This window comes from Narcine bancroftii, chromosome 7 (assembly GCF_036971445.1).
Source record: "Narcine bancroftii isolate sNarBan1 chromosome 7, sNarBan1.hap1, whole genome shotgun sequence".
Taxonomy (NCBI): domain Eukaryota; kingdom Metazoa; phylum Chordata; class Chondrichthyes; order Torpediniformes; family Narcinidae; genus Narcine; species Narcine bancroftii.
In genome coordinates, this window is record NC_091475.1 from 30,130,699 (window position 1) to 30,146,484 (window position 15,786).

A 15,786-nucleotide genomic window follows, 5' to 3' on the forward strand; every position below is an offset into this window, starting at 1 on the left:
TTGAAAAACAATTGGTTCTAACATTGTAGGACAAAATGAGAGCTTACTTTTCCAAGAGTGAAGATCATTCCTTGATCTTGATGAAAATGTCTCATTAAAGCTGAATTTTATTTGAGATCTCCTATCTGGGTCCTTATAAAAGTCAATCATGATTACTTAATGTGACAAAGATTAAAGAAGATTATAGTACAACTCCGATTATCCGAAATCAGATCTCCAAAATCCTCAGTTATCCGAATTAAAAAAAAATTCAGATAAACAAAGATATCGGAAATCCTCATCCAAAATTTTTTTGGAGCCAAACTGACCAGGGTCCTTGGGCTCCCTGAGGCAGCAGGGACCTCAAGCTCTCGGCACGAGCAGGGCCTTGGTGTGGAGATGATGATGATTGACAGTGGCCAGCATTTTATTTGGTGAGAATTTAACATTATTTTGGTGCTTAAAAATCCTTACATTGTTTGTTTAAACAGTTATAAGTGATTTGCTGTTGCTACTGGGCTGTTTTTTTAAAAAAAAGACCTGTTTTCTGATAAAACCGTTTATCTAAAATGGGCCTGGTCCCAACCATTTTGGACAATTGGAGTTGTGGTGTAACTAAAAGACCAATTCAGTTAGCAGTCTGAAAACTTGAAATACTGTGCTCTCCATAATGTTTGGGACAAAGACTCCTTTTACATTTATTTGCCTCTGTGCTCAAGAGTTTTACATTTGTAATCAAGCAATTCACTTGTGATTGAAATTACAACACTTTTTATACATAGTTCCCTCATTTTAGGGCACCATAATGTTTGGGTCATTTGGCTTCACAGGTACTTAGGTATGTTTAATTGCTTCATTGGTGCAGGTATAATAGAGCAAAGCTTGATTCTGAACTTTAATCACCTTTGGAATCTAGTTGCCATTTTTTCAACGCGAGGATTAGAGTTGTCCTAATGAAAGTTAAAGAAGCCATGGTGAGGCTTAAAAACAAGAAACAATAAGAGACATTGCACAAACCTTAGGATGACCAAAATCAACAGTTTGGAACATCATTAAGAAAGAGTGAACTGGTGAGCTTAGTATTCACAAAAGGACTGGTCTTCCAAGGAAAAGCTCCACTGCTGATGACAGAAGAATTCTCATCATAATGAAGAAAAATCCCCAAACGTATGTCCGACAGATTGAAAGCATGCTTCAGGAAGTAGGTGTGATATGTCAATGACTACTGTCCACAGAAGGCTTCACAAACAGAAATACAGAGGCTGCACTGCAAGAAGCAAACTGCAGCAAAGGTAGTATGCATTGAATCTTGGACAGTTCCTATATGACTCCACACTTTGCTCTTGCTTAATCCCTCTGATACAGGTTAATCTTGGTCTCATTTGTCTACAAGACCTTTTTCCAGAATTCTGCAGGATCTAATACTTCTGGCAAACTGTAATCTGGCCATCCTTTCTGTGGCTAACACATGATTTGCATCTGAAATGAGGGACTGTGTGTAAAAAGTGCTGTAATTTCTACATGGTCATACCAAAATATAATCAAATAATCTTCAATAAACTCTGGAATGTGCATTTTAATTAAAAATTTAAAACTGGAGCACAGGGGAAAATAAAGGAAAAAAGTGACTTGTCCCAAACATTATGGAGGGCACTGTGAACAGCTCTGTTCTCCCTCCCATGAGATGAATAAATTTGTGATGGAGAGATGCTCCATCAAATGTACAATGGAAATAACAAGAAGCAGACTGAATAATTACTCAGGTTTAGAAGAATGAGGATTATCTCATTAAAAGATGTAAAATTCTAACAGGGTTTGACTGAATAGATATGAAAATGGGATCTCTGGATCAGAGTCACAAACTCAAAATATGGCATCAGCCAGTCAGGGTTGCATTGAGAAGAAATTTCTTAAAATAGCACATTGTGATTTTTTTTTCCAGATATTGAGAGAATCAAGAAACAAGAGGTCAGTACAAAAAAAAATGGCACTGAGGGAAGAATCAAATATGATTTCAGTTACATTGGCAAAACAGACATGGTGTTAAACAAGAAAGACTGCAGATGCTGGGGTCAAGTGCTTCTATTTCTTATTATTCTTCAGGTCTGGATATACCTTGTATTGTCAAAAGGGCTTGTCTGTCAACTAACAATGTGACATGAAGAAAAAGCCAGACAGACCATTGACAGCTTATTATTTACAAGATTTCAGGCTTGTACATCAATGAAAAAATACAATGAATGTGCCTGATTTATAAGGGAAGTTCTTACGAAGATTACACTCAAAAGCTTCCTATTTGCCAAATAGCATAATGGCAGAAATAAATATCTTTAAAGAAAGAGTGACAATTCCATGTATGCACTAAGATGCAGCAAGATTGACACTTTTGAAACTTCATTTAAATTTGGAGGCATTCAGAACATGACAAGTGATTGCTGTAATTTTTAACCCAACATTGGATGAAATAAAAAATAAATAAAACTGCATTTGTTATAATCTGAAACAAAAGCGTAATATGGAAGAACTCAGCCATCAATCATTTGTGGAAAAATAAATTAGACAATGTTTCATATCAGGGACCTTACGTCAGAATTTTGCAAGCAATAGATTGCGTTTGAAGCACTTAATTGGAATTTGCAATCAATACCATATACTATTTTAAGTAACCATAGTATTGGTTGCAAAATCAAAACATTCAAATTCAACAGAAATCTAGTTTCCAATTGACACACCATCTTGTCCATTTGATTACATCCAATTTAACTAAAATATTACTTTTCACAGCTCAAATAGCCGTTAGGAACATTAATGTCATTTACTGCGTTCAGTGAAATTCAAAATCAAGATCAAAACATCTTTGGCACAACATAACAGCCCTCATCCTTTTTTTTGTCAGCAGGTAATCATATCCTTTGGAAAAAAATGGCAATAGTCCAGAGGAAAACACTCAGCAATAGACTGAGAGAAAAAAATTGGGTATATTTCCTTAATGCTGGACAAAAATTTATAATACAAGGCAACATATTAAAAAATAGTCATTAGCTGAGTCAACAGACTTCACATACAGAGACAATGAACAGATGTCAATTATATTCAGTTTCATTAAAGAATACGGAAAAATAAGATACACCTTAAATTGCTCTTTCCCCTTTTGCCTATAACAGAACATCCAGAATATCCTAACAGTTTGCAAACCATGACTGCTCTTTAACCAAATATTTCTGCCATTCATCCACAACTGAATTTCAACCATCCTAACGAATTCAACAAAATCAAATTCACAAAACCAACCATGATCCTGATTCCATACTACATACACAAGTTCATAAATTCTTATACCAGTGGAATAAACATAATTTAATAATGCATGACAAATCATATTCATAACAACAGATTCACCACAAACATCTCTAATCCCTCATGTTAGCAAGAGAAGTCTCATTTTCTTTTATAACTCCACTGGAAGTGTTTACCATTTGTCGAGGTTCAAAATACCAAAAATTTAATGCAATACTCTCAACCAATGTCACTTGACAATATAGTTCCACCTTTTACTAAGTTATCTTACCAGGAGGCATGAGTTTCATAAGGATACGCGCACCATCTCTCAGAAGTGGCATGTTCAGGCTACTGCCAAGATCTGCAACTTGCCAGAGAAAGGAAATGTATTGTGGATGCAAGGACATTATCTGCAGAAGGAAAAGATTTAAAATGGCCAAGTTATTATCCAAATTAAAACACAATGCATCTGAACATCAAAATGGGTGAGACATCAATGTGAGCAAACAGACAGCATCTTTCTTTAAAATATGTGATTACAAATCAAAAAAAGTGCTGAAGTAATTCTGAATATTCTTATGATGTGATTATCATTATTTAAAGAGTCTTATCTTCAATTATTGGCAAGACAGCAATGGAAAATCTTTAAAATCAAAAATTCTCCTCTAATTAGCAGGAATACACAGGAACTGTAGAATACAAGCATGATATTAAATGCCATCCATTATCAACCTTGCCAAAATATCTCCAATAGTGCAATGTTTGTAGATGGCCTGCACAATCAATTACAAGGTTGACGCTAAGAAAGTATTTAATTTGACGATGCAAATTGAAGAGTCAGTCAGCATAACTTCGGTTTCTAGCTGCTGGACTACAGTCTTGCTTGAGTGATTTCAAAATTTAATGATCATTTTTACTTTAACAAATGTTTTGAGTAATGAGTCTCAGATTCCTACCAACTCCAGGGTGAGAAAAGCTTACATCTCCCTCTTGCCCTATTGATTAATTCACATCTGTGTGCACTCAATTGTTCTGTACACTCTTAGTTTAAGAGTCAATGGTTCTGCATTCACGTCCATGGTATTAGCCTGTCAGCTGCCACTACACCAGAACTGCATGCTGCATTAAAGGTTCTACCTGGATGAAATGAGGCCCAAGTCTCCTGGTTAATAATTTTCATTGATCAGCAAAATTGATTAGACATTAGCAACAGTAGCATACAAGTTGGCTATTTTGTTTCCAATGTCACAATAGCAAATACACTGAATACACTACTATGGCAGTAAATCACTTGGGGACATAGTGGGAATGTGAAAAAGTGTTTTGAGATTCATCAATGCAGATGTTCACCTCAGACCATTGGTCTTTATGATATCAGTAGAGCGGCAGTCAGAATGAAAAGCGGAATCGAAAGCAGGCTAGAGTAAACAACAAAAGCAAATAAAATGAAGATAAAGAAAATCAGAAATAGATGAAACCACCCAGCAGGTCAAGCAGCATCTGGAGAAAGAGAAACAGAATTAAGCTTTCTTCAGAACTGGGAGGAAAGTGGAAGAGAAGATGTCTCAGACAAATACCTGTAATAGGGCAATGCAAAGGTCATGAGTATGAGTTGCTAGGTATAGAATTTATTGCTTCAAAGGATGCTGGAGGCAGAAGTTTTAATCAGGTTTCAAAAGTATTCTGATATTTAAATATTTAAAGAATAGGGAATATGGTATTAGCCTGTCAACTCTTTTTAAACGAGCATGGATCAATGACCCCAAATACCTTCCATTTTAAAATTATTTCAATGATCCTTTGAAGTACATAGAAACAGTCCAAACAAAAGTCTTATTAGATGTTGTCTAAATTAAGTTAAAACACTTATAGAAACATTTCTGACAATGTGGTTTATGATTGCAACTTGCTTACCACTCCAGGCAAACAGCTTTCGACCTCAGGATTAGGGCCATCACTGTAGTGGTTACCATGATTTCCAGGGGAACCAGTTGAAGAATCAGATGAGCTATCAGGACTTGATGGCATATTTGCACTTATCTGTGTTAGCTTGGCTGTAATAAGCTTTTAAAAAAAAAACACTCATCAACAGAGATATAATACAATTTTCTCTTTCAATGGTAATTAAAATGGTTTTGTATAAAGTATAATTTAAAACTTCTGTATTTTTTTTCTGCTCTCATGTTAATTTTGAATCTAATTTCAGCCTCCTTTGAACATACCACACCTGATGTGTCACCTTTTATTAAAAAGAGCTTTGTGTATTGAACGGAGGCACCAGCATTTTCCTCCACATTTAAAGCTTTTTCTGTGACCTGATGAAGATTTGTAATCTTGCTCTGCCACTGTTATCTTCTATCAATTTCAGTTACCACCTCAAAATTGAAGTCTAGTTTTATTAAATGGATTAAATTATTCCGTTTATGTTCTTCTGCTTCAATTCTTACTAATCTTCAACAATCAAAACATTTTTATCTTCATTGGGGTACTCATCAAGGTTGATTTGGTCTTGGAACCATTAGCAATTGCCCTTCGTGTCTGTAGAGATTTTTCAGGGATTTATAGGAAGGGCATTGAACATAAAGTTTACTTTTTCTCTCATCCAGATGCTTCCTTACCAAGCATACTATCTTTGTCATCACAATTCAGTCAGTTTTCAGGGTACAAGCTGAATCTGCATAAGAGTGAACTTTTACTTTTGTGAAGGATCAATTCACTTATCTTGGCAAGGAGTTATAAACATCTTTTTAAGGAAAAATTTTCTCATGTAAAATTGCTCTTAATAAGATTGTCACCCATATCTTTTTCTATGATTTGTAGTATTAATTCAAATAATTTGAAATGAATATTTCACCTAAATTTTTGTATCTCTTCCAATCTATACCAATTTTTTCAATCCTAAAACTTTTTTGGATTTACTTGATTTGCTTATATGTTATATCTGGCAAGGAAAATGCCACTGCTTAAATAAAGTTCATCTTCAGAAAGCCAAAAGGAATGGTGGTTTGGTGTTTCCTAATTTTAGATTTTATTATTGGGCTGTCAATATATGTAACTTGATTCTTTTGCTACAAATTAAAAAATTTTTTTATTATTGATCATAAGTCATACAATAAAGATACAAATAAATACATAGTATTTTACCCCATATAACCTCCCACCCTCTACAATTTGATAATGTCCTTAATGGGTAGAAACTGAATTAAATTGTGTTAAAAATACTTCCATGTTGGCAATTCTGGGGTCCCCTTCGCTATATAAATGAAATGATAATCAGATAATTTAGGATAGGGGCACAATTTTGAGGATATGGGCACAATTTAGATTTTTTTTAAATTTCAGAGTTTTTCTCTTGCCAGCCCTATTATATCCAATCGCCTTTTTCAACATTCTTTGCAAGGCTCTGCCTTTAATTGACTGGCACAGATTGGGTATTAAATGTTTTAAAGACCTTTTTATTGACAACAATTTTACATCTTTTGAACAATTGGTGGTAAAATTCAACTTACCTAAAATTTATTTAGACACTTTGTTCGATCTCAGAGACAAATAATCCCTGAGACAAATAGTGTTGATACATTATTTGAACTACAATCTCCTTATAAAGGCTTAATATCTCTTTTTATGACAGCGTGGTTACTTTCAGACAAGCCTCGTCTGTGAACAAGATTTGAACATTTTGTTCTCCAATGAGGTTTGGGATTCTATTTTTAATTTAATACTACTTCGTTTTGTGCATGGCATTGCTTGTTGCAATTTAAATAGTCCACATGCCTAAAGTTAAATTGTCCCTTTTTATTCACATATGAATCCTTTGTGACAAACGTAAAACAGGTGATAGCTCTTTAGTTAATATGTTTTGGACATGCCTAAGCTTCGAAAAATGTTGGATGTTTTTCAAACATTATCAGCTAATCTAAATTTAAAATTGGAAATGTCCTTTAATTGCTCTTTTTGGAAGGTGCAAGAGGATTATGTATTACTGACTTTAATTCAGAGCTGAATTTTATCATTTACTTTGTTGATAGCCAGACATACAATTTTGATAAAAATGGAAAGCTAATACCTCACTTACACATGCATTGTGGCTAAACGATATTATGTTTAGCTTCAATCGAGAAAAAAAAATATAGATATGCTATCAAGGATTCAAATATTAAATTCCAAAAGACATGGAGCTCATTTATGGACTACTTTCATAATATTAAGATTTATTATTGTTCAGAAATCTTGGCACTATGTTGTCCCTCTCCAAGAAGGTGTTACTTGATTCATACACCGACCAGAATATCAATTTTCAACCTTGCTTAGAGGAAGGGGTTTTGAAATTTTTTTTCTTTCCTTTTTGTGTTTTTTTAATTGTCATTATATTTTATTTAATTAAGAATGTGCTTTGGATTTCTTAATTATGATCATATTTGTAATCTTTTTTCTAATTTTTTCACATATTGTATAATTGTTCCATTTAATTATTTTAAAATAAATACCAATAAAATATCAATAAAAAATAGTTTAAAAAGTTGAAATCTTGGGGCCAAAAACATCCCCCATTTGAAATTACTTGATGCCATTAAAAAACAAAGCCTAATTAATTTAATTAGGAGGAAAAAATACTCCATATAGCTTCTTTTTGTATTGACCTGTTCCAATATAAAAATTCCACCAAAGATAAAACCTAAAGATAAAAACTTAACAGTGGCTTATGAAACATTTTTAATGGTTTATTTAGTAAAAGGAAACTTAACAGCAATGTAGTCCTGTTTTATTATAACATAGCTCAATAGAAATATTTGGAAGTACTGAACATTTTCACAATGAACAGAAGTAGAGACCAAATTAGACCCCCAACATGCGAACAGGATCCAGCAAATATTCTCCCCCCCCCTCCACGATGAACCTCCATGTGCAAGAAGAATTCAAGACAGCATCATCCATGAAGGGTTCTACAGGAACGTTCATCGTTCATGCTCTTAACATTTCCCAGCACTGAATATAGTAGAAATTTACATTCTTAGATTGGTAGGATTAGCTTGAAATTCAATGACTCCTGTAATATTTATCCAACTGTAAATAGCCAAACATCCAGACATGCATTTTAGTTATGATAAAATGTGGGCTTTTTAAATTAAAAAAATCAAATTTTTACAAAAGCTTCTTTGTATATGAAATAATTAAAATGGAGTTCAAATGTTAAACACTGATGCTTTGAGAAGTTTAAAAGTGTTTTCCCATAATTATAAGCATGACATGAAGTGAATTTTCAGATGAGATTTGTGCTAGTAGAGATAATATTTTGAAGAATCATTGTAGATGCTTCTTTAGCATCTACCTCATATTGTTAAAAAAGTCAAGAAGCTAATGCTAACATGCATTACCAAATGTAATGCGTTCTCATTTGGATTTTGAATAGTCACAACTTTGCATGAATTTAACAGCTGATAACATAAACCATACTCAGATTTCATTATTCATAAGGGAGAGGGCACATTTTAAAAAAATTTTCACTCTATGAACCATATTAACCAAAATACACACAAACATTTCCCTCTTGAATATACACACTGTCATTTTTTTTCCCCTTTTCCCCCCTCCCAGGGATAGGGCACATTGATGACAAAAATGAAATTCCTAATGCACCCTCCATTCGTCTAAAAAGGCCTGGTAATTTTTCAAGACACTCAATGCACACATTAAGATTTTAAATGCCTAAAAAAAATAGAAAGAGCTAACAAAATAAAATCATGAAAATGCATACTTATAATTTAAATTTTTTTTTAGATGTATAGCAGAATAACAGGCCATTTCGGCCCATGAGCCAATGCTGTCAAATTATACCCAACATCCAACCCATGGTACATTTCGTACAACAGGAAGAAAATGGTGCCCTGGGGAAAACTCATTCAGACAAGGGGAGAACTAGCAAACTCCTAAGACTGTGTGGGATTCAAACCCCAGTCCTGATCGCTGGTGCTCTTACAGCATTGTGGTGACCATTACGCCAACCATGCTGCCCCAATCTTGAAAACAGTACTAGGTCGAGGGGAAGATGATGTGGCACTCAACCCCATCTCACCATGATGGTGGTGAGCTTCTGATTTTTCCTCTCAGCCAACAGGTGTTAACCTACAAATGGAGGCTAAAAGAAAGATGGCAGTGGGAAGGGGCACAGTTTTCAACTGACGAAAGAACATTTGTGTGCAGAGGAATACCTTTGTGCTCTGAGATTTTTTGATACAACTCAAAGCTTCTTGCATAAAGATTCAAAATAAGGTCAAGGATCAGTCTCACAATTACATTCATAGTAAAGAATACCAAGAACCTGGGCATAGTTTTGTTCAACTGTTCAAAAGCTTATTCAGAATTAATGAAGACAAGAAAGTTTATCTCCTGTTCCAAAAGATGAATTCTTTATTTCTTGCAATTCCATGCCAATTATCTTTGGAGATTGGAAACTGAGGTGATTTTCTTTCCTTTTGAGGTCATGTCCAGCTTCTGGTTACATCTTCCAAGGACAAAAATACAATTTTTCAAATTTCCAAAGGGATTAGATCCTTGAATTAAATCCTGGCATTAGATGAGGCCGAGGACAAACAGGTTTGTGTGATAATTAATCTGCTGGTAGTCAGGAATTCCAGTTTGCATGTGAATACAGAATGCAGGTGTTCAAAGCAGTCACCCAATCTGCATTTGGACTCACTGAGATAGAGGCCACTTTGAGATCACTGAATGAGTAGGTGCATGTGAAACTCTATCTAATCAGGAAACTCTGTTTATGGCCTTAATGGAAGTGAGGGAGGTGATGTTGTAATGTGACTCAGTCCTACTGGGCATACAGCCAGAAGTACTTGCTGGGTGCAAGGATAGGCAAGAATAATGGAAGAGTGATCCACCGACATCAAAAGGGGTTGGGAGGGGAAAATCTGGTTGGTAGTAGGATCACACTGGAATTAACATGTGTTGAAGAACGATGCGCTTTTGTCTTAATTTCATTCAGGAAGATGTTGATGTGCTTGTATCCTTATGTAAAACACTGTACTCCATTGGTGTTCTCATAAACTACATCACCCACACTCTGGTGAGACAAGTCTATCTGCATGAGATGGTGGTGCATGGGCTATGGATGACCCTGTGACTACTAAATGTTGAGAAATCTGGAGACATGGAGATTGTGGGCCATTGATGGAGAATGGGAAGCTGCTGTTACCTCTCAAATGGCAGCAATGCTCTGAATTTTTCTCATAGGATCTATGGGCAGTGGAGAATTTTGTTGTAAAACAAACTGGGAGGGAGCTCCATCCAATGGGTGGCAACAAGAAAGGTTATAGAATATGGACAGATTGCCATCAGAAAAAAACAGGCACGAGGAGTCACGTGATAGAGTAGTGGCCGGTCGGGGAACTCTAGCCCTCTCCGGAAAAGTTTAAAAAAAAACCAGAGAAAACGCAAAGGCACAAACACGAAAATTAAAATAAAGTGAAAGTAAAGGTGGGAAGAAAATGGCAACGAAGAAAGAAAAGTCGAAAGCAACGGGAAGAAGAGAAGAAGAAAAGACATCGGAAGAAGAAGGTGAAGGCCTTACCTGTCCGAGGAGGCCCGCTGTGGAGAGAGAAGCCCGCTCCCTCACGTCAGTCGAAGTCCCGAGCTCAGGACTACAAAAATGGCTCGCGGAGCCAAGCAAAAGTGCGCAACCGTGCATGCGCAAGACAAAAAAAAACACTGACGGGAGGGGGAACCAGCTGAGGAGTCGATCTCCACAGCTGAGAATGACAGCCACAGCACAACAACAAGAAGAGAACATAGAAAACAACGAGAACAAGAAAGAAGAGAGTAAAAAGAAATCAAAGAAACAGCAGATGACCAACCCAGAGGAAGAAGAAGAAGAAGAACACAGAGAAATGGAAGAAGAAGGGAAGGGCAAGACAATGGATATATTTTTTAAAAAGAATATATGGAATCAGTAAAAGAATGGCAATCACAAGAATTTAGTGAAATAAAAAGAATTAAAAGTACAGAAGAAAAAATGAATAGATTAGAGATGGTCATGTCAGATATAGGAAAAAGAGTGGACAAGGTGGAAGAACGAGAAACAGCCGTAGAAATGGGAGTAGAGGACTTAAAAAAGAAATTAGAAGAATCTAATAAAAAAGTTAAAGAGGCACAAGAGCTGTTAGCTCAGAAGATAGATATAATGGAAAATTATAATAGAAGAAATAATATAAAGATAGTGGGCCTTAAGGAAGATGAAGAAGGCAAGAATATGAGAGAATTTATAAAAGAATGGATCCCAGGGTCCTAGGAAGACCAGAATTACAGGAAGAAATGGAAATAGAAAGGGCACACAGAACATTAGCCCCTAAACCATAACCACAACAAAAACCAAGATCTATTCTAGTAAAATTCTTAAGATATACAACAAGAGAAAATATATTGGAGAAAGCAATGAGGAAAATAAGAGAAGACAAAAAACCACTGGAATACAAAGGTCAAAAAATTTTTTTCTATCCACATATAAGTTCTGAACTCCTGAAGAAGAGGAAGGAGTTTAATGCAGCAAAAATAATCCTATGGAAAAAAGGATATAAATTTATGCTAAAGTATCCAGCGGTACTTAAAATAGTTATTCCAGGGCAGCAAAACAGACAGAGAGAGGAAGATATGTAAAGAGAACAAAAATGACCACAAACTATACGTATGTGTGTATGTAGGTATATATATGTGTATGTGTGTATGTATATATATATAAAAAAATAGAATATAGGTAAGAACTAAGAAGGATCATAAAGGGAAGAAAGGAAGTATGGGGGGAATTAAGAGAGTGACCTTTGTTGTATATGAAAATTAAAATCTTTTCTGGGGGGGGCTGGAAGAGTTACGGTCACTGCGAAATCAGTTGATGCTTGCGAGTGAATTTGCAAATCCAAATGGAGAGGGGAGATGTGGTTGCCCAACAAGGGATAAAGGGCAACTCAGGAAGGGGAGGGGATAGTGGGGTTAAAGAAATTTTAGATAGGAGAATAAGGGGAATGTTTGATGTTTTTGAAATGTTGTCTTATAAAGTGTTCAAAAAAAGAAAGCAGAAATGGATAAGAAGGAAAGGTGATGATGAGGAAATGGAAAGGAAAGATAAACAAAGTATGAAATGACTATGTTGAACTATATGACTTTAAATATTAACGGAATACATAACCAAATCAAAAGGAAGAAAATGCTAAATTTACTGAAAAAAGAAAAAATTGATATTGCATTCGTGCAAGAAACACACTTAACTGAAGTGAAGCACAAGAAATTAAAGAGAGATTGGATAGGACATGTAACATCAGCGTCATATAATTCAAAAGCTAGAGGAGTAGCTATATTAATCAGTAAAAATGTACCAATTAAAATAGAAGAGGAAATAATAGATCCAGCAGGGAGATATGTAATGATAAAATGTCAGATATATTCGGAGTTTTGGAATTTACTCAATGTATATTCAACTAACGTAGAAGATCAAAAATTTATGCAAGATATTTTTTTGAAGATAGCAGACACGCAAGGGAACATACTAATAGGAGGGGATTTCAACCTTAATTTGGATTCAAACATGGATAAAACTGGGAAAAAAATTAACAGAAAGAACAAAGTAACCAAATTTATAATTAAATCGATGCAAGAAATGCAACTTTTGGATATATGGAGGAAACAACACCCAAAGGAAAAGGAATATTCATATTATTCGGGTAGACATAAAACATACTCAAGAATAGACCTATTCCTGTTATCAGCTCACATGCAAGACAGAGTTAGGAAAACAGAATATAAAGCTAGAATATTATCGGACCACTCACCCCTGATATTGACAATAGAGTTAGAGGACATCCCTCCAAGAATGTATAGATGGAGATTAAACTCCATGCTACTTAAAAGGCAGGATTGTAGAGAATTAATTGAAAGACAAATTAAAATGTACTTTGAAATAAGTTTATACTATGGGACGCAATGAAAGCGTTCATCAGAGGGCTAATAATAAGTTATGTAACCAAGATGAAGAAGGACTACAATCAGGAAACAGAGCAGTTGGAAAGGGAAATAGCAAATATAGAAAAAGAATTAGCAATGAAGGAAGACACAACTAAAAGAGAATTGGCAGATAAAAAAAATAAAATATGAAACACTACAAACATATAAGGTGGAGAAGAACATAATGAAGACAAAACAGAAATATTATGAACTAGGAGAAAAAAACGCACAAAATTCTAGCGTGGCAGCTTAAGACAGAACAAACTAAGAGAATGGTATTGGCATCAAGGAAAAAAGACAAACAAATCACATATAATCCAACGGAGATTAATGAAAACTTCAGAAAACTGAAAACGAAGGGAAAGAAGACAAAATAGATTAATTTTTAACTAAAATTGAACTACCGAAATTACAAACAGAGGAACAAAATAAATTAACAGAACCATTTGAAATAGTAGAAATACAAGAGATAATAAAAAAACTACCGAATAATAAAACACCAGGAGAGGATGGATTCCCAATAGAATTCTATAAAACATTTAAAGATTTATTAATTTCTCCCCTCCTGGAAGTAATCAACCATATTGATAAAACACAAAGCTTACCAGATTCATGCAAAATAGCAATAATTACAGTAATACCAAAGACAGGGAAAGATCCACTCGCACCAGCGTCATATAGACCAATATCTTTACTTCACACAGATAATAGCTAAACTATTAGCAAACAGATTAGCCGACTATGTACCAAAAATAGTAAATCTAGTCCAAACTGGATTTATTAAAGAAAGACGAACAACAGACAATATTTGTAAATTTATTAACTTAATTCATGCAGTAGAAGGAAATACAGCTCCAACAGTAGTGGTTGCTTTAGACGCAGAGAAGGCCTTTGACAAAGTAGAATGGAATTATTTATTCAAAATACTACAAAAATTCAGCTTACCAGAGAAATATATTAATTGGATTAAAGCATTATATAAGGGGCCATTGGCGAAAGTGACAGTAAATGGATATATATCAAATCAATTTAACTTAAGCAGATCAACAAGGCAGGGATGCCCACTATCGCCCTTATTGTTCGCGTTAGCCATAGAACCACTAGCAGAACTGATAAGAACAGAAAATAAAATAAAAGGGATAAAAATAAAAGACAAGGAATATAAAATCAGTTTATTTGCAGATGACATTATAGTATACTTAACAGAAATATCAATAAAAGAATTACATAAGAAATTGAAGGAATATGGAGAAGTGTCGGGATACAAGATTAACGCAAATAAAAGTGAAGCAATGCCAATTAATAATGCGGATTTCACAAAATTTAAGAAAAAATCACCATTCAGATGGCAAATGCAAGCAATACGATACCTAGGTATACAAATAAATAAAAACCTCGGCCATCTATATAAACTCAATTATTATCCACTAATGAAAAAATTACAGGACGACTTAGAGCATTGGAAAGACTTACCACTAACACTAATAGGAAGGATAAACTGTATTAAAATGAACATTTTCCCAAGGATACAATACCTATTTCAGGCATTGCCAATACACTTGACAGAGAAATTCTTCAAGGAGTTAAAGAAAATAATAAGGAATTTTTTATGGAAAGGAGGGAAACCGAGGATAGCACTAGATAAATTAACAGAATGGTATAAACAAGGTGGCTTACAACTGCCAAACTTTAAAAATTATTATAGAGCCGCACAATTAAGAAACCTATCAGATTTTTATCAAACAAGGGAAAAGCCAGATTGGACTAGATAAGAACTAGATAAAATAGGGGAGAAGATACCCGAACATATATTATATAAATGGGATGAAAAATTGGTACAATGCAGGAATTCTCCAGTATTACATCATCTGCTCAATATTTGGAAGAAGATTCATGTAGAAAGGAATAAAACAAGTATACACCATGACTATGACTTCCCAGCAAAATGTGATCTCTCCTATGCTGGTTAATTCCCCAGTAAGGCACTTATTTCAAATTAGCAAGTTTAATAATTTAAGAAATAACATTACAATATTTGAACAAATATGGGAGCCATACATGAAACATAATAGAGAAAACCTATCGGGGACATCTACCACCTAAAATGACAGAAGGACAAGAGAATGAAAAGAACTGACTCAGTGGAATTTCTTGTTTATTTTTATTGAGTGACAACATTGTTTGACGGGTTTAATGTATCTTAGATTCTGAACTTTAAATGAATGGGAGGGGAGGTAGGGAGGGTGGGAGGGGAAGGGGGGGAGAAAACGACACTGTATATATTTGAAAAGGAAAATGTATGTATCTTGATCAATGTGGTTTATAGTGTGAAAAATAAAAAATTTAAAATGAAAAAACAGGCACTTCCTCACAATACCCTACATTCACCATGCTGGCCAGGGTTCAGCCCTGGCCAACAGTTGCATCACCCTCCTTAGCCATCCCAAACCAGTCTCTGCACTAAGCTGTGGGCAATGCATTGCCTACACCAGATTTCTGGCAAAGCAGCAAAGAGCAGCCAAAAAAGCA

General features: G+C 34.8%; 1 protein-coding gene across 12 annotated transcripts in view; it reads right to left on the minus strand.

Annotated features, from left to right (window-relative positions):
* The window catches only part of usp9 (ubiquitin specific peptidase 9), a 263,780-nt gene that overhangs the window by 99,859 nt on the left and 148,135 nt on the right, over positions 1-15,786 (minus strand). For all 12 annotated transcript variants that reach the window (XM_069889325.1, XM_069889327.1, XM_069889332.1 and 9 more), the window contains 2 exons: positions 5,173-5,322; positions 3,548-3,668 (listed from right to left, as the gene is read on the minus strand). In XM_069889325.1, coding sequence (XP_069745426.1) covers positions 3,548-3,668; positions 5,173-5,322 — 271 coding nt within the window. The remainder of the gene's footprint in view (positions 1-3,547; positions 3,669-5,172; positions 5,323-15,786) is intronic.